At 39.0% G+C, this 23987-nt stretch overlaps 1 protein-coding gene across 6 annotated transcripts in view; it reads left to right on the top strand.

Moving 5' to 3' along the window:
* ARMC2 (armadillo repeat containing 2) overlaps window positions 1–23987 on the top strand; it is a 97906-nt gene that overhangs the window by 34935 nt on the left and 38984 nt on the right. For 5 of the 6 annotated variants that reach the window (XR_007628872.1, XM_050314833.1, XM_050314829.1 and 2 more), the window contains 7 exons: window positions 2745–2797; window positions 6089–6310; window positions 7553–7625; window positions 9310–9478; window positions 10557–10767; window positions 14026–14076; window positions 21690–21760. Coding sequence is in view for 5 of the 6 variants with exons in the window: in XM_050314833.1 (XP_050170790.1) it covers window positions 6093–6310; window positions 7553–7625; window positions 9310–9478; window positions 10557–10767; window positions 14026–14076; window positions 21690–21760 (793 nt within the window). In the remaining variant the exon portion in view is untranslated. Of the gene's footprint in view, window positions 1–2037; window positions 2171–2744; window positions 2798–6088; window positions 6311–7552; window positions 7626–9309; window positions 9479–10556; window positions 10768–14025; window positions 14077–21689; window positions 21761–23987 lie in introns of those variants that run through there. The other variant, XM_050314831.1, reaches the window with a different exon arrangement.

Raw genomic sequence — 23987 nt, 5'->3', positions numbered from 1 at the left:
AATCAAACAAGGAACAGGAAGAGGATATTTTTGTAGAAGAGAGGGGCATAACAAGACTTAAAATAATAATAATCAGAAAGACAAATTAAATTTAAAATATCAACAGGGTTCTTGTCTAACAAACATAAGAAAGTAAAAGTTGTGTTAGCAAACAATTAGATTAAGGGAACTTCAAGCCAGTAAGATATATATGTACAAAAAGCATTTATTTGGAGAGTGCTTTCAGATATATCTGAAGCACATAATAAAGGAACAAAGGAAGAAGTTTGGTCAGATGGGCCTGTATTTGTTGTGTTTTTCTGTTATTCACAAAGAGGTGACAACTACCCTACTACAGCAATTTTTAGATAAATTTCAAAACGCATTTACAGATAGCAAACATAGACTGTCCTTGTCAGTCACGAACAACCCACTCGCCCCAAGAGGCCTGTCTTTGTTGTTGTTACATGTCTGGAGATTTTCTGATACGAGTCATGATCACACTACCCACTGCAGTAAGAGGGGGCATGCAAGGAAGATGTTGAGCAAGCGTCTGGTGCACCTGGACAATGGGATCTCAAAACCTGGAGGTGGGACCTTGCCAGGAGGCAGCTTGGGGGAGTCACTGCAACTGACTCCTTTGTGCCAATCCAAAAAAGCTATCCGGCCTGTGGGACCCAGTCATGCAAAACTCTGCTACAGACAATGTGAAAATGTCCATCTTTTGGCCTTCCAGAGAACAGGAGGCGAGCGGGAGATGCAATAGTTCTTCTGACCTGGCAGGGAGCCGCTGAGGTGAGCAATCCAACCCTCAGTGCCTGACCAGAATGACCCAAGGATGGGATGGGGGTTTGTGGCTGCTGATCCACTGTGACTGCGAGCCTTGGTTTTTACTGCGGGAAACTTTCAATGTCTCCATTTCCAATGCGTAAATCAGCTCAGAGGGAAGGTTATCACAATGATGCTGACATCTCGAGAGTCAGAGACAGTTAACAATTCGCTCAGAGACTTAGAGAGAATGGGAAAGGGATTGCAAAACAGTCTTGCCTTGTTAGTCCTCATAATTTCAAAGGAGGGACCATGAATTAAGGACCACTTGGGCTTTTATTGAATAGGCTGGGGTCTTCTGTGTCAGCTCCTCCTATGTCATCTGTCTATTGTCTCCTGCTGTGTCTCTTGTCACCTGGCTGGCCACAGATCCCTTATAATGCAAGGCATTGGTGCCAGTTCACAGCCTCTTGAGTCCAGCAGTGGGAGATTGAGACCACCACAGACCACCAACTCAAGAAAGCCACTTACTCAAAAGAAGAGAAAGATTGAGCATGTGGACTAATTAGCATGAGAAGCAAGAGAATAAGTTAACCAATAGAAAGTAGAATATGAATTAATAAGACAATTAGCCAGTGAACTGCAATCTTTGTTTGTTAGAATGCATATACAGAGTAACTGGAATAGGCTGCTCAGAGAGGTGGTGGAGCCACTGTGCCTGAAGGTGTTTCAGGAAAGACTGGACGTGGCACTTAATGCCATTGTCTAGTTGACATGGTGGTGTTCAGTCATAGATTGGACTCGATGATCTCAGAGGACTTTTCCAGCTAACTGATTCTGTGATTCTGTAAATGTTCGAGAATCGGAGTGCTTGGTTTGTGGAAAACTTCCACCTTGCACTCTGCGCAAGAATAAACAGTGTCTCCTTTCTAAACTGGGCCCCGTGTCTGTGTTTAGAGAGTCCTCAACTGGCAACAGGTCACACCGAGTAAATTCTGCCAACGGAACCCTGGGCTTTTTCCAGCCGCTACCGTGTCCTAAGCGTGGGGCAGGACTGGCCGGGGGAAAGCGCCCCTCCACCGGAAAACCCAGCGTCCGACGTGCCAGCGCTGCGCCATGCCCGCTCCCGGTCCCTGCCGCCGGGACGCGGGGACACCCCCGGGACGCGGGGACCCCGCCCCGCTCGGGCAGCGGCCGCGCCGCGCAGGCGCCCACCGGTGCTGGCGCGTGCGCCTGGCGGTGCCCGGTCCCGCCGCGGGGGCGGCGGAGGCAGCGCGGCGGCACCGGAGACACCGGCGGCACCGGAGACACCGGCGCTGAGGCAGCGGCCGGCACAGGCGAGGGAGGCGTCCTCCCGGCCCCGGCCCGCTCCCGGATCGGCCTCGCTGCGGCCCCGGCCCCGTCCCGTCCCGGCGGCGCCATGGTGTGTGTACTGTTGCTATGGGAACGGCGAGGCGGGAGGGAGGGTGAGCGGGACCGGGGCTCCCGACCGAGCTCCCCCGCGCAGCGCCCCGGTGCCGCCCCGGCCGTAGGGCTGTGCCCGGGGGTGCCGCCTCGCCGGGCTGTGGCTGTGCGGCGAGTGAGCCCTGATATTAGCTCGGTTGGTTAGACGTGGTGCCAACAGCACCGAGATTGTGGGTTCGATCTCTCGTATGGGCCATTCGATCCCGTATGGGGCGTTCACTGAAGAGCTGGATGGACTCGGTGATCCTTGTGGGTCCCTTCCGACTTAGAATAGTATGTGAAAGTTGGGCGGGAGGCGTTGGAAAAGCGGACGGAGAGGGAGACCCCCTGTGCCGGTTCCCGGCAGCTGGCAGTGCCCCGTTCCCAGGAGAGGCTTGTTTGCGGGTTTGGGCTGGGTCAGCTTTTACTCCACAGGCGCTGCTTATCTGGGGAGTTCCTCTTGGACGTGTTGTCATGGCTGTACTGGAAAGCTCGCTCTGTTGAGGGTTGCAGACTTCATTGTGCTTAACTTTGTTTTTGTTTCTTTTCGATAGTGATTTCTCTGCATCAGAATTTCACCAAGCTGAAAGTGTATCAGTTGTGATTGGTAAGTTGCTGGTGTTTAAATTGCTGGTGTTTAAAATCATGTCTAGTAATAGCTATTATTTGTATATTCTTACTAAACCTAAATGCTTGTGTGCTAACTATTGTGGAGATTTCCTAGGGCAGACAGAACATGGATTCAGGTGTCAGCAGAGTCTTCACGACTTGAGTATGGGACTTCTGCTCAGTGTACTTTGTGTTTGCAAGGATACCCACTCTGCATCCTAGCAATTAAACGACACTGGTTTTGAGTTGGGAGAGAGGATGGCAGAGCCAGTATGGCATCTGATGTAGTCAGCTGTGCTTCTGTCATCTTGATTGACTTAAGTGCTGTGAGGGTACAGCTGTCTTGATTCTGGACATCACTAGGACTAATTCGGGGTTCTCTGATCCTACACCATTATCTGCTGCTTTCAGATCTTCCTGTACAGCAAAGACCAGACCTCTGGAGTAAACAACTGGGGGAAAAAAACAAGAGCCCAAGTGTGGCTTTCCAGACACTGCTGTGATAATCTGCTTTCCAGCAGAGAGTCAGAGGAGAGATCTGCACCTGTGCAAGTTAAAGGCTACTTGGGAAGTGGTGGCAGCAGCGGGGGTCAAGATCTGTTTGTGCCAGTTGTGGGGTCCCCACTGACACTCCAACACTCCCTCTGTCTGTCTCTTGCTGGGATGGGGGAGCAAAACAGGTACACTGCTGGATTTTCAGAGAGAAGCACTAATAATTGGAATTATTTCTTTGCAGCTAAGATACTTTATTTTTAAAAGTGCATAGAGTTCACAGAAAAAATAGAAATCCTTACAAATAAATACAGAACCAGGCAGAACAAGTCTTGTATAAAGCAAGGGTAAAAGCAGATTGTATGCTGGGCAGCCAGTGCAGTAATTTCTCTTCCGCTCTTATGCTTCCTCTTTATCCTATACATCCACCTTCTGCTTGTTGCATGCTGTTGCAACTTATTTTAAATGAGTCTTTGGTGCTGTACAAAGCCAAGAAAGCTTCTGGTGTCTTTATCACCAGGAGGCTTATCGTCAGAAAGCTTGTTGGTACCGTGCCACTATCCCAAATCTGAGCATGTACAGTGCTGCCTTACGCAGGTTGACATGCTCCTTGGGCCAGTGCCGAGTGCTGGGTTCTGCTAACTGGTACCCCACTGGGACACCTCCTGTCTTGCTTCCCTTGCTACCCTCTGCCAGCCTCCCTGCTCCAGCCGCAGGGAAAGGCTGTGCTCTCCCTCTCCTCTGAATCAGCAGTGCAGCAGTGAGCTCAGTCAAGCATTCAAATGAAGTCAAGTTCCCCTTGTGATGGTAATCGTCCGAGTGTTGTTTTATAATGGATTGGAAGGGTGACTAACAGTGCTCAAATAGTAGGACTTAACTAATTAAGCTTTTAGTAGAAAAGTTCCTTTGCCAGTTTAAAAGAAACAGGTAAGATGTGAAAGCATCAACAGAAAAAATTTGCAGTTTCCCGTAGAAGTAACAAAACCTTGTGGATCAATTCCAGCTTCTGGTTCTGTGGTCCTGTTATTCTATTGGAGATAACTCCTGTTCCACAGAAACACATCATATCTCTCAGGTCGTTTCTTGGTTTAACTATGAAGAACATATACATAAATCCCATAAAATACACATTTCAGTGTCAGAGGACAGAACCCATTTTAAGAACTAAAGAAAACTGTGTCCTTCAGAGATCGAATGTAATAGATTAGATTACGTGAGAGGATTTATTTAAAAATTTAGCAACGTGAATTGAAATATATAGATCAGAAAATAAGAAATGTGGATTAATTCACATTTCTGATTTGTATTCACAGCAGTTGTTTCCATGTATGTTGGATAAAAACAGTATCAGACATATTACTTACACAGAAGACCTTCCACCCAAGGTCAAAATCTTGACTCCCAGTAGCTGGGAGAATAGGGAATGATAATCTGCCTTCCCTTTCTAGTGAGGACTGACTGGGTAACTGCTTTGAACAGCCTACTGCAGTGGAATTCCTTACTTTTTTTGAATCACATTGTGATAGAGGGGAGAGTAGGGAGCATAGAGAACCAAATTCAGTCACAGTGAAGATAAGTAATATATTAATGGTAATCAGAAATCTTAAAAAAACGGATCTGTTTCTGATCTGTTCCTGTTTTTTTTTTTTTTTAATTACACATCATTTAGTGAAAGAGGTTGGTGCACTTCTCCTTAACATCCAATTTTATGTCGGGTAGTTCTTCTTAAAGGGTTGGGTGTGTATCAGTGAAAGACACTGTGCCAGAATGTAGAGGCTGTTGAAGAAGAAGCAATTGGAAAAGTAGATTTTTTTTACTCCATAGTTTAGAAATAACCAAGATGATGGTGTCTGATCTACTGTCAGTTCATTGTCATAAACTATGTGAGAGAATAGAAGTTACCAGATGGTCTGAGTCACAATGCAGAAACATGTTTTTCTTTTTAGGTAAGTTTGAAAAGCAGAAGAGGAATTTTGGATGGTTTAAGACTCAGGATAAATTTGCTGTAAAATGACAAGGATGATATCTACAGAGAACTGCACTATGATAAGTGATTGGGTTTGCGGGGCTTGAGAGATTTTGGAGCAATTCTTTCGCTGACCACTGCATTTGCCAGAAGATGCAGCAGGACAGAACAATGATTGGAAGTTTGAGTTGACAGTTTATGTTACATTAGTGTTATCCTTCTTTGCATGTGCTTGGGGGTGGGTTGAGGAATAATTTCTTTCAGAGGAAGAAAATTGATTGCTTGTTCTTCTTTGTCTCTGCTTATCAATTGCTGATAACTGTGCTTCAGTTACTGATAATAATGCCTCACTGATGTATTAGGAAGCTGCCCTTGGTAAGGTTGATAATATATATTGGGTTTTTCCTAAGCTGGAAAAAACCTGTCTCTTTACAGCATAGTATTGAATTCCTGTTTTGGCTGTAATGTCTCCTAAGTAATCAAGTGTCAAGAAACAGATTTTCTATGGTATTGGGAAGGATCACATTTGGCCCATGAAACACAGTGGTGTATTTTAGCTCCCTGTAAAAAACTAAGGGTCCTCCATGTCAGATGCTTTCTGCTCTTCAGTATTTTCCTACAGAACTGGGGAACAGAGTGGGAAATGCAGTATCAATGAGCCTTATTCTGCACTAGTTCAGCACTGCGTAGGATTTAGTTATTATGTCCTTTTTAACCACACTGTGGTAGCATAACCAGTGATGAATTAATAGTTTGTGGCTTAAAATGAGCATAATACTTTGTGCCTTTCACATACATTATCCAGTGTTCTTCCTGTGCATTACTTTGCAGAGGAATGCAAGCTTCAAAGACTGAAAATACAAAAAAGGCAGAACCATTCTACTGGCTTTCAGTGGCAAAGCAGAAGACCAGTTCTGAGATTATAAATGAAGCCAGAAATGTTCTGCGAGCCGTAGGAACTCGAAGACCATTTACACCTACGGATGATCAAAGGAAACTTTTTGGATTTGGATCCTCGCGAGGTCCTCAAAGTAGACCTCCTTCAGTTTTTAGGTACTGTGGCTTTAAGATTTTTTCAAATATCCATTAACAGCAAGAGATTTGATTCTGTAATTATGTTTCCGGTGATTATTTTCCCCGTGTTAATCTGTATTCCTAATCACATCCTTTGCCTTCTTCTAATGATCCTTACTGTTGGTGTTAATCTATATGTCTAGGAAGTTCCTGTGGATTAGAGCTACCAGAGGCAGTCATTACACTAGTTTTCTGTGTGGAGAATAATATGAGAAAATGGTCTGTTATTTACCTTTTTTTAAAATTCGAAACTGAATGCTTTTAATTGAGATAGTCTCCATCTTTTTTCCAAGAACATGTGAAAGCTTGCTTGTTTCCACATAACCTGTATGCTAGATATTTTTTCAGAGCATTCTCAGGTCTTTTAAATGTAAAATTGTAAGTCTTGAAGTTTGAAGTGCTCATTTGCAACCAAAATTTATGCTACTTTGAAATTATTTCTGTGTGGAGTTTTGTTACGTACTAAAATTCACAGAGCTCAATAAATCTGTCTAGAGAAAGAAATTATGTAGTGAGCTATTTTCAACCATTTTCCCAATCATCTTTAGCTCTCCTTATGTACCAATTCAGTAGTGACTGGAGGGAGGAGATATGAGCTGTATTTGTAGTGTCAGGTGCCAGGCATGCCAGAAAGAATGCTGAAATGTGTTTGACCGTATAAGCCAGTCAGTGTCCATGCTGTTTTCATGGCAGCATGACTTCAGGAACTCAATTTGTACAATACTCCTTAGTGCATAGGGTTGTGCCCTTAGAGAAGGCAAGAGCCTGGTAATCTGGTAATGAGGTCCCTCTGGCTGACATCCATGCTTGTTCTCTCTGTGCTGCTTCTTGGTGTGGGAAGGAGCAGGTTCATGCCTGCACAAGGCTGGATTTTCTGCCCTGCAATGTTCAGCAGCTTGTGTGAAATAGCTTGGGCAGTTGGGTTTGTGCATGAACTTAGGCTTACATTAGAGAATTGTTCTGGATGTATAAAATAAACTGTATCATGGCAGGTGTGCAGGGGATCTTGTAATTCTTCTTCCTTATTGTGCTGGATTCCCAGATATCAAAGCTGAATAGCATTCATGGAAAAAGAGGGATAGTGTGAAATAGTCTGTCACTCCTTCTTCCTTCTTTTCCCCATATTCATTGGCAAAGGGATGAAATGTAAAATTAAAAGAACTAACTGATCACAAAACACTGGGTCTGCTTTATTCATATCATGTTTCATTTCTTTGTTAGTCTTCATGCATCCAGTTTTGATTTGGCTGAATCAAGACCAGTGTCTGGTGTTCGTCTTAGTCCACTGGATCATGTGAGTACTCTGGAAATAACTCACGCAGTACTGACATAAATATGTGTCTCGGTAGTGCTAGGAAAAGATATGATTTAAAGATGTTGGGAGGTAATGGATGCCTGTTGCAATTGTAGTCTGAGACTTATAAAGTCAGTTTTGTCATTTTTCCCCAAAAGAAACCTGAAAATAATTTAAACTGTTTAAATACTGCTGTATTGCATTATAATTCTAAGTGACATTAACAAGAGTCAGAAGACAGATACTCGAGTCAGCTTTCTTGTGTAAGTTTACTAAAATAGAAAATGTTCATGAGCATCAGTGTGAGCCAACAACATACCCTTGCCATTGAGAAGGAGGCTGATGGTATCTGGGGCTGCATTAGGAGGAATGTTGCCAGCAGGTGGAGGGAAATGATTCTTTTCCTCTACTCAACACTGGTAAGGCCACACCTGGGGTGCTGTATTCAGCTTTGAGCTCTCTCATATAAGGAAGACGTGGAGCTAGTGGAGAGAGTCTGATGGAGGGCTGCAAAGGTGATGAAGGGACAGAGATGGGAACATTCAAGCTGGAGAAGACCAGGGAGGATATTATCTGTGTATAGAAATACCTGAAGGGCAGGTGGAAAGAGGATGGGGTCAGAGATTCTTTTCCTTGACACAACCAGAGGCAGTGGGCACAAACTTCAACTTAAGGAAACACTTTTCTGGCTGTGAGGTTGTCGAAGCCCTGGCACAGGTTACCCAGAGGACCTTTACAAGCTTCTTGGGCATGGTCCTGAATTTAGGTGGCCCAGACTCGGGGCACAGGGATTGGACATCCAGAGATCTCTTTGGGAAAATTGCAAATTGTTTTCAGTTCATAAATGTATCTGTTCTTTTAATTTTATTTTTTTTAATATTTGGTCTCTAAATACAAGTTTAAGTCATGATCATTTGTTTACTACCTGAGAGAACAGAGATGATAAATCAGTAAAATATCCTTGCTGTATGCATTGCTTCTTCAAGGCAGTAATGTAAATATAGCATTCTTTTGGAAATTTAAGGGGAAAAAATCCAAGAAATCCAAGTAATTTTGATAAGGTAATGTATTTATATGAATCACGTTGAAAAATTCTGACCATACTTCTATTTGGATTAAATACATCTACAGTTGTATTTAAGTACTGGTGTTAAATTTTCATTTATTTCGTGTGTGAGAGTGGAAAAAAAATAGAGATAACTATTGACCAATGCAAAAACTGCCTTTTTTGCTTTACCAATAGATATAAGACTATAAGGAGATATATATATATATATATATATGTAAAAGACTATGGAGCTCTACATTTGTTAGCACAAGTCTTTGACACATTTTCTTTGATAAATAAGCATGTTGCAGATGTAATTAAATGAGCATTTACAAGGAATAAATAATTCTGAGTTTTTCTACTGCAGCTAGTTTTTGTTCTCTGCACCCCGAGTGTCGGCTTTTAATGGCTTTCTGTGGTGATAATGGTATAGACATCTGGTTGTTTGGTGGAGTGATATCATTAGATTGTGGATGTGAAAATCTCTTAATGAGCAAACCTACGATTTCTGTATGATTCTGAACTTAGCCCTTTGCTATAAATCCTGTGGGTTTCTATTTTTTTTTAAATTTTTGCTTGTATGACAATGAAATTATCTGTGCTTTTATTTAAAAGTCTTCTTTATCTTTGTCACAGAAACCAATACTAATCACTTCTGCAAAAGATGAAGATTCTTCTTTTCTCCTTCCAAAACCTCCTGCTGGGGCTGCAGAGGTTAGAAGAGTCAGCAGCGCTCGGGCATGCTTATGTAGAACAACTTCTCTGGGAAACTTATTTTCTGCTAAAGTGGTTCTTCCGGATCAGAGTAAGAATGTCTTGATACATATTATTATTTGCTAGAAAAATAACTGCATGATGGGTTTTAATATTGTTAATTACATGAATTATTATATTAAAGGTCCTTTCAGTGTAAATTTTGAAAGTATTAAAACGGCTTTAAGGCAGTTTTGAAACTATGGTTTCCAAAAATGATGCTGGCCTTCACCTCTGAAAGTGGGTTTAAAGCTACTCAGGTGCCTCTTTTTCCTATAGGTTTACAAGTAGTGGAATTTTACTGAAAGTTTTCTTCAATGAGTAAAATGAACAATAAATGGTGACACGTTTAAAGAGGTAATGAGATGCTATTCATCTAAGGAGATTCCCTGATGGATTATTGAGCATAAAAGGAGGAATAAAAAGGAATGATATGTCTTGACAGGCCTCCAACTACATCATATTTGTTATTAAGAGTTTTTTTAGTAGAGTCTTAATAAAGGTCGCTAAATGTGGGATTTAGAAGTAATTTTCTTACAGATGAGAGAGGCATCTTGGTTTCCTGCATGTTAGCTCATAATGAAATGTGCTGGGACTCTGTCTTTAATGAAGGCTCATTTGTAATAATATGTAGTTTAATCCATTAGCCTTCATTAGTAGTTGAAGAAGTTGAGAACCTAATGTAGTTATAGCCTGAGTTGGTCTCTTCTCCCCTTTGGGGATCATGCAAATGTTTACGTGAGTGTTTTTGTGGAGATTCTTGCCATGTGTATATACCAAGGTATGAGATTAACAGTTATCTTCTCCTTGAGTTCCTTCACAATATTCAGATCCTGAAATACAATCACTGTTTTTCACAAGGTACAATCCACTTATCTGTAAAAAGGAAATAAAAAAGGATGAAATATTTAAATGTTAAAACCCTAAACTGAAAGACTTCAAGAAATGCTGCTCATAAGAAGACATTGATTACTTTACTCTTAATAATCTAAAGCTTTCTTACCTTTTAAATTGGTGCAAGCAAATTTTGATAACGTAACACGACAAACAGTAATTAATTTTGAGCTCTGTTGTGTGTGCGTATTGTGTAAGGACCCTCCTACAAAATGTATTCTTTTTGACTCTTTCAGACAAAGAGAAGCTAGATTCTGAGGAACCAGCTATGATGATGAATAATCTTGCCAGAAGTAAGAATAACTACTTAGCAGAGCAAAGGTCGTACACACCAGTTAATGATGAAAGTAGGCAATTAATTTGTAATGAGCGTATCAGCAGATCGGAGAGCGAAGACTTCATGGAAGGGACATCAGGAAAATTTTCACTTCAGCTGAGGGGAGAAAGGTCAGTATTGGTCAAGTATGGTAATATGCATCTTCCACACAACCCTCTTCCTAAATATTTAATTATGCAAGAATCAAAATGTTCAAAACTGATGGAATTTGAAGGTAACACTATATAATCTTTAAAATGAAAACATGTTTAGATTATTACAAAAATTTACGTTTTTTTCTCTTAGGAAATTTCTGCACTCAAAAGACTAACTTTAAAGTTGGTAGAAATTTGTTTGATATGAAATAACTTCTTTTTGTTTGATTATTAACATTTCAAAACTAAGTCTTCTAATCATTGCATGTAGAATACTCAAGTGTAAATTCAACGTGCTTACTTTTGCAGTTCAGTCCTGTTTTAAGATGCTATACATTTTTCCCTTAGCTCAGCAAATGAGTAGAGCCCTTTTCAGTTCTTGTACTGGGTAAGTACGTGATCATACACCAAAAACAGGCTTAGATTCATTGGCAGTAGGGGCAGAATTTTTTCTGGCTTAGAGTTTTTAGTTTTTTGGTGGGTTTGTTTTTTTTTTTTTTTTTTTAGATGACTGAACAGGTGTAAGAAATTAATGAGATTAATGAGTCTATTTCTACTGGACCTACATTGTTATATCCATTCTTTAATTCACAATTAAGTAATTTGTTTTTCTTTTGATTCCAACTTGAATTCTTGCAGAGGGAGGAATAGTCCCTTGGCACTCTGCTCAGTAGGTGTATCAGTTGCTGCTTTAGTAGTTGGATGAACAACCATTTTGTGCTAATAACCATGTCAGATCTGTCAATCTCAACAACAAAGAACAAAACCCACTTTATTTTCAAGAACACATCCTTATAAACACTTGTTCACTCTTACAAATAAATATTTACCAGTAGATATTTTCTTTCTAGCATGTCTGTATGTTCAGGAAAAAGCTATTTCCTTGGATATTCTTAAGCATCTTTCATATTAAAGATTATATTCTTAATTATATAAAATGAAAGACCTTTAATTTACTAACTGGATGATAGCACTAAATAATGTTGTCCATTGAGGCTGTTACAGCAAATGATACACAGCAGAGTTATCATAGCACACTTTTTTATATTAAACTGTAAGCAGAATTTTAAAAAAAGAATCTGAAAGACTGAAGACTTTAGTTAGCAAAGAAAAAGCTTCATGAGTATGGAGGGAGGGAGAATGAGAAAATAAGCCTAGCGATGAAATATGTAGGTGAAAGAAAGGAAAGTACCAAGGAGAATGCTTCAGTGCAAAATAATTTTCTCCTAAAATCAGTGATCCAATAACTTCTTAGATAAAGACTGTATGGATTATCATAGTACATAAATTACTGTAGTTTGAGTTTTATGTAGTAAAGGTGTGGTGGGAAGTACTTTAGTGTTGCAGTTGAAATGGGTAGTTCCTTTTGTGGAATGTGTATCCTGCTGTTTTCAGTCCTGCTTTCAGTTTGGGTTGCTGTTTCAGTTGATGGTATCCAAGTATCTCTAATAGAAAAGGAGTCAGTTAATACTTTTATTAATTGGAAAGAATGACCTTCCTTCTGAGCCATAATTTTAAAACTTGGAGATATAATTGAACATTTAACCCATTAGATATGCTGTCTGTCTGTTCAAAATTATGTTTGTCTTTATAAACTTGAGAGCTCTTCAGGTTTTTGATTTTGGGTTTTTGTTTCTGGTGGTTTTTGCAATCATGAATCTCATGCATCACTTAAATTAGATCTCAAATTACTGGCCTTAGGATAGTACAAAAAATTTGTTTTCCAATATTGTTCTGACTAGTTTTCTCCAAAATAGAACAGTAATATAATATTCCTCCATCATTCTGTGTTGCATGCAAGATCTGTGTTTTTGAATGGTCCATTTTTACCTCTCCTGTGGATTGTGCAGGCTTTCTGTGTACTTGAGTGAGAGATGTTTTTTGCCAATGCTACCTAAGCAGTGGTACCTGACACCGTTTAGGTGCTCTTACGGCTTGGAGTACCAGACATACCTGCAGAGCTGAAGTATGCTCAAAAATAATACAAAACGCTTTCCCTTTAGCAGAGGACAAAGATCCCTCATCTATATCAGCCCAAGCAGTTCATGCTATCATATGATGGAAAGGCTGTAGATAATCTCAGCTGCTCTCATACATTCTAACTCATTGCTAAGACTTAAACCAATGAACACATTGACCCAGTATTTGAGTATGATACTACATGAGTCAGGCAGACCTTGATCTATGTCCTTGTCTGAGTTCAGAGATGTCATTCTTCATCTGACAGGCAGTTGCACGGTACCACAAACCTAGCCTTCTATATAGTTTGTTGAGTTTGGTCTTCATAGTAGTTGTATATAAAAGGCTGCAGAACCATAGAGGGCTCATTTCAGTAAGAGTGTTTTGGCATTCTGTCTCAGTAGAACATGCTTACAGGTACTAGATGATTAGGATTAGATTGCATCTGGTTCTGTGTCATAAATACTTAAGACATCTTGTATGAAGTTTCAAGATATTTTCTATTTAAAGTACATTGTATTTTGGAGTAATAGGATAAAGGCTTAAAGGAATATGAAATATTTTATTACCTAGAGTCCTGACATTCTCAATATGAAGCAGTTGTGTCAGCCTCCATTCTGTATCCCAGTGTTTTAAAATTGTTACTGGAATTAAGCAAGAGGATTGTAGAAATAGTACACTTCTTATAGGAGAAGGTGTGTGAGACTCCTTACTCCCCTTTCCCCACAGTTCCTATATATGTACCGAAATAGCTTTTCTAATAAAGCTGGTTTCCTGCTAATGATGAAACAGTAGAGCATGCCAAAATAGCATGGCAGATCCCTGCCATTAATGCTATCACATTTATTTCAAAGGGAACAGAAGGGAAGTATTTTATTCCAGCAAGAGACTTGCTCATTTTCCATCTCATATTCTTTCGTTGTCCCAAGGACTGAAGCAAAGAATGAGCAGTGCTAATGAAATCACTACTGTTTCATAGAGGTGCGGGGGGGGCAAAAAGCAAAAAGGACTTTTTGAGGCAAAAAGTTGTTTGTCATTTTGTTTGCAATTCTGTTTTGCAAATAACCATCTAGTTGTAATAGAACAGGTATATTAATTGAAGCAGATTGAATATATTGACATGTTGCCTCAGGAAAGCAAGGAACAATTTCTGACAATCATAAAGAAGCTAAGTTTTGTTTACATCTTCTTCCAGCCATTGTGCCTTGCCATCTATTGTGATTGCTATAGAAATGAAACTTCTAAAATGTTTTCTTCATTCATATATTTCAACAGAGGTGTCAACAGCGATGGCAGATTTGCTGATGAAGAGCAACAGTTTCCCTGGTGAGAAAATATGTTTGGTTTTTTCCTACTCCAATTTCTCAAAATTCTGAAGGCTTATAATGTCATTCCAGGACTCCTTAGAAACATAGATGCCTTCAGTAAGGAAAAGTTTGGTGGCAAAGAGTTCACTCCCAAGTGGCCTGTTCTACACTACTTTTAATAAGTGATTTCTGTAAATAGCTGCAAAAGGTTTAGCAGTTGCTGTAAAGAAGATATACTGTACCCTGTTTTCTCTCACCGTTGGTCTCCTTATAAATGCCTATTTGGCAGTATCCTTGACATGTATTCATCAACTGCTTCCATGACACTACTTTCTCTTTCTTGTGCTTTTTAGAGTTTTGGAATATTTCAACAGAAAATGATAGAAGCAGGGGATAAGTGAATCATAGATTCATAGAATAGGGTGGGCTGGAGGGAACCACTGGAAATTACTTCTGTTTGAGTGCTTAAACTACCTTCACATCTGTGCCCAAAATATACATTAATTTTCTCTTCAAAGAAAAGGATTCCTACAGAGAAGAGAAGTTTCTTTCCTAAAGGGAACACCCATTCTTTTCTACTCTGGATGATTTTTTGAAATGAATGACATGGTGTGGATATGAGTTTGTTGTGTGATTTAGCTGATTCTGTAGACTTTTTTATCAGGATTTGTCTTTTTCTTCTATATATTGACAACTTCTGGAGTTCTCATTAAGACAGGGAAACAGGAAGCTAGTCTACTTCTAACTAATCTTTCTCTATTTCTGCCTCAGTTCCACTTGCTATTTGGACCACTAATTTAAGAAAAAAACAACTGAATGTTGGGAAAGACCTCAAAAGATTATCTGGTGCAATCTTTGTGGAAAAGAGCCTAGATGAGATTGCCTAGCACCCTGTTCATGCACGCCATGAAAACCTCCACCACACTTGGACTTCTGGGACCAGTTCTGGGCTCCCCAGTGCAATAGAGATATGAAACAGCTGGAGAGAATCCAACTACTAAGATATGAAGGGAATCCTTTGTATGAAGAAGGGCTGAGAGAGCTGGGACTTTAGCTGGAGAAGAGAAGGCTCATCAGGGGTCTTATCAATGTATATGATATCTGAAGGGAGGGTGCATTGTGACACCGTCACTGACTGTGTGAGAAGAGCTCGCTCTTCTCCTCCATGGCAGGCACTCAAAACAGGAAAATGTATTTACTCACAACTGACTGTTCTTTTTAAGGATTTATTGGTTGTATATACTTTCACAACCTCCTTGCAGCTTTTCCTTTGTAGTCCATATAGAGTTTGTAAATCTTCAGTTGAAAGGAAAGTACCTGACTGTTTAAATAGCCAAATGATCCTTATCAATAGAAGACATGCCATCCTGGATACCTCCAGCAATAAAAATAAACCCAGATTACAGCGTAGATGCAGTCACACTCTGAATATACATGTGAGTAACATATCAAAGAACAGTCTTTCTAAATGGCATATCTGTTTAAGGATTATCCACAGTCAGGGCGACTGAACTCCGATCTAGTCTGAAAGAACACCTTTGTGCCTGGTAGTCCTTTTGATACATCTAGCTTGCCTAAATAGGCCCCCAGGATCTGCTTAGCATTTCTGTAAATCTGTTCCTCTTAACACTTAGTAAAATGTCTTGATTTTTGGGTGTAGATGCACCATGTCTGGCATTCCAATGCACACAACGTATGTTTGTAAAATCAGATGTTCAGTGCTTGTATTTATGTATAAACAGTCTGCATCTTTTACTTACTGCCTTACTGCCTAGTGCCTAGAATTTTTTCAGAGCTTTATGAAAAGTTAGAAATTGCTCTCCTAGACTTTTGCAGACCTGAAAAAATTGATATATCAAGGATCCAAATTAAATTTATAAAACTTTGAGTCACATTTTTGGGTTTTAAATAAACCAGAAGAAGAAAGTTTGGGGGGCTGAAGGGAGTGGAATGAAGGAAAATACATTGGGGACAAATTGAGTGACTTTGGAGGGAAAATGGAAGAAAAGAGGAAGGAGGATGGGGAATGCATCAGGGTGAAAAACATGAAGGCAGAAACTGAAGGAGAACTGTAGGCAAGGCACCACAACAGCACCCCAACACCAGCACCCCAACAGCACCCTTCAATTTGCTGCAGGTATCTGAGAAGCTTTTTGGTCACTGTCAGAGGGCGCTGAGCAAAGTGGACTTTCAGCATGACCCATTATGACTTCTGTATATTTTCACTGCATAAATGGCTAGTGTACTTTTAGATTAAGTAGGACTGGGTTTGTTTACCTTACCAAAATAATACAAACAAATAAAAGAGCTCTAAGGATAAACAATGAAACTATCTGCAGCCTAAATTTCCTTACGAGGAAGGAACTTAGGAAGATAAGAATTATGGTTCCAAGGGTATAGAAAAGGTTCTGCCGATATAGATGGTTAGAAATTGTGCACTCATAATCACAGTTTTCTGACTGAATAAAAAGGTCATCAAAGAAACAAATTGAGAGGCAATGAACTCAAGTACCTTAGAAATTTATTTAAAATAAACAGAATCCCACCCCCCCAACTAAATATTACTTTACTTTAGAACATGCTACTTAGCAGTGAGGCCAGTGTTTTATCGAGAGCGCATGGGTGATCTTTCATGCGATGGCAGCACAGACTAAGACTTCTTAGCAGGAAGGAGATTCTGAAGAGGTTTTTCTGTGAGTGTCTGTACTTACCAGTTTTATGTCTTCTTTTGATACACTGTAAAGTTGAAGACAAGCTTTTGGAGTAATTAAAGCATGTTCTGTTTCATATTTTTATTAACTATATGTAAATGTGGGTTCTGTAAATGTCAGTGCTATTGTAGTTTGTGCAGGTGATGCCTTCAGAAGGCAATGTGCTGTATGTCTTTCCAAGTATCTTCCAAGGTACCTTTTCTGGTTAAAATGTTGCTAATGATTAGATTTCCAACTGTTTGGTAAGTGTTGTGTGGACCTGAGTGAAAGAAAATGGAGTTTTGTTAGTCAGTTGTCAGATAGTCCTCAGATATTATGCCTTCTGTTTCTGTCATTGGAAACCAGTTCGGTGGATCTGATATATTCAACCAACCCCTGCCCCAAAGAAGTTGCCTTAAGCAGTCATATAACATTTGCCAACAAAATATACTCACAAACCTAAGGGTGCTCTGCAGAATCATGTTATATTCTGGATCACAAAGCTGGCAATCCATTGTCATTTTCTTGTTTAAAAATGGAAAAGAAATCTGTTTCCAGACACCACATAATGTCTCCTCTGTCTTTTTCAGAGCATCTACTCAGGGCGTGATGCACAGTCTGCATGTTAGTAGCTCTTTGCCTTTTTAAGAGTCTGTTGAGATTCCAGTTTACATGAGATAGTCCTGGTTCCCATCTCTGCTTCAAGAGAGAGTCCACAGATTCAGTTTACATGGGTGCAAAAGAAGACCCTCATAACCTCTGGACAAGCAAAGTTGTGTGAGGCCTTGGCACTTGCAGAAGCAGATAGTGTGGGGCTTATGACCTTTTCCATCCCTGCTGTCCCTGTCTTTTGTTCGTTCCCTGTTATTCCTACTCTTCACTCTGAAAACAAACACGTATATTCTTCATCCTGTGCTTCTCTGTTCTTCTCCCACTTCCATGTTATCTAACTTTGCCTCCCAAAGCTGTAAGGATATGTAAGGTGTTACAGGAGTCTTACCATGAGGAGAGAGGGTAGTGTGGAGAGGGAATGCCTTGAAGTTGGACAATTCAGAGAGATTATCATGTTCTCTTTTTGTTCTAGTTAAGCTTTGCTACCTCATTAATCACAGGTGTTTGATAGAGACAACTATGCAGAGAAGCATTAATTTGCTAGTATTAGGCCATGTGTCTCTCTTAGCTAGTAACTAAATAATCGGGGGCACCAGGGATACATCTGTACTAATAATTGATAAAAATTAAACAAAGGAGTTAGTCACTGGCTTGGTGGTCAACTGCTGTGTCATAGGTTATTGTTAATACAATTAAAATAGTTTTAATTCCCTCCCTCCCACACACAAAGTACTGTCTGGGAATGTCCCTACCTCTGCTGGTCTGTGCCCTGTGCCTAGGCATTTGTCAAGGAAAGTACCACCTTTCTTGGGCCAAAACTGTAGCAGTGACAAAGCTAAGGGTCTAAACCTGAGGAACAGTGTGACCCAAAATGCAGACCCATTACCAGACTGTTCTACAAGTAAAGAGGTAGCCAGATTCTCAGATGTTTAAGGCTCAGTATGAGGAAGGAGCCCAAAACACTATTCCTCCATTGGAATCTTACATTCACAGTTGTGATTCGAACCTTTGTTGCGTGCAGCTTCTTCGGAGATTACTAGTTCAGTTCTTTGCCTCTGGGATGTAGTTGGTGGAAATGTAGTTTTCCCTGGAATACTGTTGAGGGTGAGAGTTTGCATTAACAAGAGGCTCATGGCAAGAACAAACAAGTAAATGTCTAAACACGCAGAATTTCTGAATAAATGCTGCTTTCATTTAATTATCCATTCTTTCACCAGGGAAAAATACTGAACATGTATTGGGGCTGGCTGAGATGGAGTCAGTTTTCCCTGGAGCAGCCCTCATCGTGCTGTGCTTTGCATTGATAGCTAGAAGGTGTTGAAAACACACCAGCATTTTGGCTACAGCTGAGGAGTGCTCCACCAGCCTAGTGCTGTCTCTCCACATTCACCCATCACCAGTAGGCACCACCACTAGGGGTGGGCAAGACCTTTGTAGGGGACATAACCAGGACAACTGGCCCAAACTGACCAAAAGGATATTGTATGTTGTGTGATGTCTGCTCAGCAATAAAAGCTAAGAGAAGGGAGGAGTGTGGGCACCCATGTCCTCCAGAGCAACCACTACATGTACTCAAGCCCTTCTTCCTTGGAAATGACTGGACATTGCATGCTGGTGGGAAGTTGAGAATAAATCTTTCTGTTTTCTTTCCTTTTGCTTTATTAAACTGCTTTTATCTTGACCCAGAAGTTTTTCTCCATCTTGTTTTCTCCCTTGGTCCTACTGAGGAGGGGAGTGGTAGAGCACTGTGATTGGGCACCTGGCGTCTGTCCCAGGTCTCCACACCACACTAGTGCAGTGCTGGCTCACTTTCCTCTTGGAATTCCTCACACTCTGTGGACGTTTAAGAAAGCAGTGTTCTTCATAGAAGCGACTATGATTTCTTTTACATGAGAAGGATAGAGATGATCCAGTTGCCAAGTTCCTTTTCTTCTGTAAGTCATCAGAGCCTCTGTCAGTTAATGTCTTGATGAGCCCCTTATCAGATGATCAGATTTCTGCCAATTGACTTTGTTTCCTAGGCAACCACTCTGAAGCCAGTTCCTTTCAATAGTAGGAACTTAGTTTTTAGAATAGGTTGATTACATTTTAACTGCATTGTTCTTAACAAGATGCTTAAGTTTCAGTAAAAAAATGTAAAGATATGTAAAGATAATGAAGTGAAAGTCTCTGTAACTAAAATGAAGTTGGCAGAATGGTGAAGATATATAAAGTGATTTTATAATCTCTCACAAAATTCGTAAATTGTTCATACTCCCTGAAGATAAGCCTGCCCACCAGTCATTCTCATTTATATATGTATTCAGTGTATTCTTTTTTCTGAAAATAATGACAGTACCAGTAATTTACAAGGATGTTTCCCAAAAGCACAGATAGTTAAACAGAATACCAACAGTAAAGCTGTCTGCTTTCCTACTCATTTAAGTCTCTGAACTGGTTGATACTGGTTTTTAAGAAACAACAGGTTCCAACCAAACTTTTTTTTGTGCAGTTGTCATGGCCTCACTCTACATCTCGCATATATGGTGTTTCTATCTAGTAAGTTACCACATCCTTTGCTTCAGTGTCTTTTTCAATTAATCTGCTTTTACTTCCAACAAAACTCATAGGATTGTCTTTGTTGCGGTTTCTTGGATTCATTGTGGGGATTTACATTTTCAGGGAAGAAGCACAAATGGGATATAGTTACAAAACTCTTTTTCTGAGGAGAGCAAACTCAAACATCCATATTCATACAGGCATGTGGTGTCATCATGTTGAATTTATTCTCCTGCTTATCCAGTGACTTTTCAGGTTATAGTCTTGATTTCAGGGGTGGCTGAAACTTGTAGAAACATTTCTGAAACTTCTAAAGTTTATAGGACAAGGTATTCACATAAACGAAATCAAATTTTAGTTTCTGTCAAGGCACTGAATTGTATTTAATGTGTGCTGTAAAACTCTTCTTTCTTAGAGGTGTCAGACAATTTTAGAGTAGAAATGCAAGCTCTTGTCTTTTTTTTAAAATTGTTATTATTTTTTAAAACATTGCTTCCTCAGAGGAGTAGAAGTTGCTGTATATGAGCTGAAATAATTTCAAGATAGTTTGTGTAAGCATTTTGGTTTTGGAGCACTTAAATCCACATGCTGTAAAAAGAAAGCATTATTCCCTGTTAGCCATAATGAAGCAACTGTTCCCCTGTAATGTGATTGCTTGGGAATTTTTTGACTGATCACAGTGAGCTATCCACTCCCTTTTGTAGGGAACTGATCTTGCAAGGGCTTTGTCTTTTATTCTGTCTCCATCTGTTGATAGGATGACTTACATCTTCTGTCTGGACTGACAGACAGGATTTAGGCGCCAATCCAGCAAACCACTTAAACAACAGTTTAGCTTAAAGCCTTGTAGTAACTAAATTAACTGGTTAAAAAAAATCAAATCACATTGCTAACACACTACTGTCATCTTTAGAAGGAAATTCAGGAGATTAGGTTGTATTGGTACATGAACTTTAAATGGAATAAGAAGTGTTAAATTAAAGATACATTGAGAATAGAAAACACTAATTAAGACCTTTATCTTTAGTATGGAATTTAAAGGAGGAAAGACTCCAGTTTAATAGCAGGGAATCTACATCTTGTATATTGCTTTAAGATCAGTGCTGTTTGAGTGTGTAAATAGGCAAACAGAATAAATAGGCTTATTACAGGTGTGTGTGTAGTAGTTTCCTCTGACCAAAGAAAGACTGACCATAAAATCAGCAGGAATTACAGCATTACTTATTACTGTTTTACAAAGAAATGGCAACATACCTGTTTCTTGTACTAACAGAACTAGTGACCACTACGCAGTTAGCAATAATTTACTGGTAGTCCTGGAAATTTTAATATATTCTTTAAAGGTTACTAAACCTTTTCATTAAATCTTTTTAAAATGTTAATTCTGTCAGAAAAATAATCCTGTCCTTGTGAATGGATGAAGTTACAGTTTTAAGCTAGTTGAGTTTATACTCAGTTAGTGAAACTGATGATAAAATAAAAATTGGCTCTTCCTGAATTTAGTTTGGTTCATCTTTCAGTTTTATTGTACGAATGGAAATGCTTTAGGTTTTGTGTTCCATAATGGTGACCTCTTGTGGTGTGAATATGTCAGTATTTCTGAAGGAGCTTTCTGTAATTGGTACTGGAGGAAGTTGTATTCATATGTCACTTTTAATGAGCAGTAGTAAAATAGTAAAATATCAAAATCTTTTCCAATTAGTTATTAATATGCTGAATGTATGTGAAGAAACCAGCATTTTGAGAATTGCATTATGATAATAATTTTGTGTGTCCATACTGTGTCTTTTAGTAACCAGATGAGAGAGCCTGGCATAAATTCATCATGGCCAAAGAGTTCAGGCTGGAAGAGAAGAGTAGCAGGTACTTTGTAAGGCATTTCAATCTCCATTCAAAAGATGTGAAGTCAAATATCAATAATCTAATTTTTGTGATTTGAAGATCTCTTTCTTTATTATTCGCTGAACAGTATTTGGTTTTCTAGATATATTGGGGTTTTTACTGATATTAGTAAAGAGAAACAGTATTCAAGAGATCTTCATTCTAAAAATCTGTTGATATTTTTCTCTCTTGCTTTTCCCGTATGTAGGCTTAAGAATTTGCCAATCCATTAACATCTTGTTTGCCTGTCACTTTTTGTAATCTGTTGTAGTTGCACAGAAAATGATAAAGTTATGCCAGGCTATATTATCTGAAGAAACAGATTCTGGATTGCCATGTAGGGATGCATTTTGCTTACTTAACATGCCAGATTTTAATTAATATTTCCTCGTAACTGGCATGTTTGACACATTGTAAGTGTGAGAGTCTGGTATGGAAACCTGAATTTTCTTCTGCAATGTCATTATTCTTTATTACTATTTTTCTAGAACTAAGAAGTTGTGTTACTCTGGATCATTCTGGCAAAGGCTGTATAGTGCTCTGCTTTCATTTCCTTCAGAGAGGCTGAGAGTATTTACCATGTCATGGGAGTTAGTATTCTTAAAAGCCTTTTAATTTATTTGTGCTATTTTATTTGTGTTATTAAAAAAAAATCATGTGTGTTATTAGGATTTTTTCTTTTTATATCTACTTTTCTTAACATCATGTAGTTTCCTTAGTCTGTGCATGCTTCATCATTAATCCTAGAATAAACAGTGGGATAGCAGTAGGAATCCTCCATCATTTCTTCTCTGTAGTGGGGTCTTGGATGGAGTGTTCATTTAAAGATTGTTTCTGTATTCTAGTAAGATTTTTGCTTATACTTTTACATTTTAGAGAGGAGATAGAATGTTTTAATATGGATCTATTCGTAACCACTCAGTATTCAGTGAAAAGGCTAAACATTTTAAGTCAGGCAGCACACAGCTTTTGAAAGCTCAGTGTTGCTAAGGCTCTTGTATTTACATGCTAAAAACAGCAACCAATAAATGTAGACTGATTAGTGATTTTTTTTTTTTTTTTTGACCAGAATGCAAAGCAGCAGTTAAGACCTATGAAAAACTGAGACAACCAACTCCAACTTGCTGCATTCTTTTGCTTGAGTGTTTTTCCTGTTGAATCGTGATTCACTCAATTGGAAAGTTCAGGACAGCTTCTGCAATATTTTAAATACAGCTAGTACCCTAACTTTTCATCAGCAAAAAATCTCCCAGGACTGAGACACATACAAGTTTAAAATTTATTAATGTTACTTTTCTTTATAATCAAGTATTTTCAGTTCATTTTTATTGCTAGGATTAATATTGTTTAGTAAAAGCTGATTATCTCCTTTTTGTCCTAGTTATAAGAGATATTTGTTTTAAAAAATTATACCATTATGACTTTCATTTTCTGGTGAATATGGACAAGTGAAACAGAGTGGTACAGAAAAATCCATTCTTTTCGTTCTGAATGGGAAATTAAATGGCTTTGTTAATTTTTTTTTTTAAATGAGAAGTTTGGTTCTATCTGCAAATGCGTGCCTGAACTATTCTGTTTCTTGCCTGATGAAGTTAAGCATGTGTGTAGTTAGAAAATGTCTCATCTTTCAGAGAGGTAACAACAAGTCAGAAAGAAAAGAAATCATTGAGTCAATATGTGGGTTTTGTGGCAGGAAGGAACAGTGCAAACTATTGTAGAGTTCTCATTTCGCCTTTGCTATTGCATTTCCCAGAGCAGAACTTTTACTTCATTGCAAATACTGCATAGTGTTTTATTAATTAAGCTACTTATCAGTCTAAATAAGATTATCAACTCATTTGGTCTAGTATATAAAAATGGTCTGCAAAATAAGTAACAATAATATTAGCTAATAAAGTGTACTAATATGTATATATGTAAATAAACACCAACAATATAATAGTTATTGTAATAATAAACTTACCAGTGTATTACTTATGAAACAGCATTTTTGTATAATCTGTTGAAATAGATATATATGATAGATTCATTGTGTAAAAAATGTAGGTAGACAGTTAATACAGATCAGAAAAAGAATCTGGATTATTTTCTAAAGAGTAAGCTTTTAAATTAGGAAGTTTTTAATTGTTTCAGAGTTCCAAGTAATGCTTAGTAGACAGTCATTGTTTTAAGGTCTGAGACACTGCTCTTATGAGGCAAACTTCTCATT

Source organism: Myiozetetes cayanensis, unplaced genomic scaffold (genome assembly GCF_022539395.1).
Source record: "Myiozetetes cayanensis isolate MyiCay16 unplaced genomic scaffold, myiCay2020 scf2-11, whole genome shotgun sequence".
In the NCBI taxonomy this organism is placed as follows: Eukaryota; Metazoa; Chordata; class Aves; order Passeriformes; family Tyrannidae; genus Myiozetetes; species Myiozetetes cayanensis.
The sequence above is the reverse complement of the archived record's forward strand: the minus strand, read 5'-3'. Positions and strand labels throughout refer to the sequence as shown.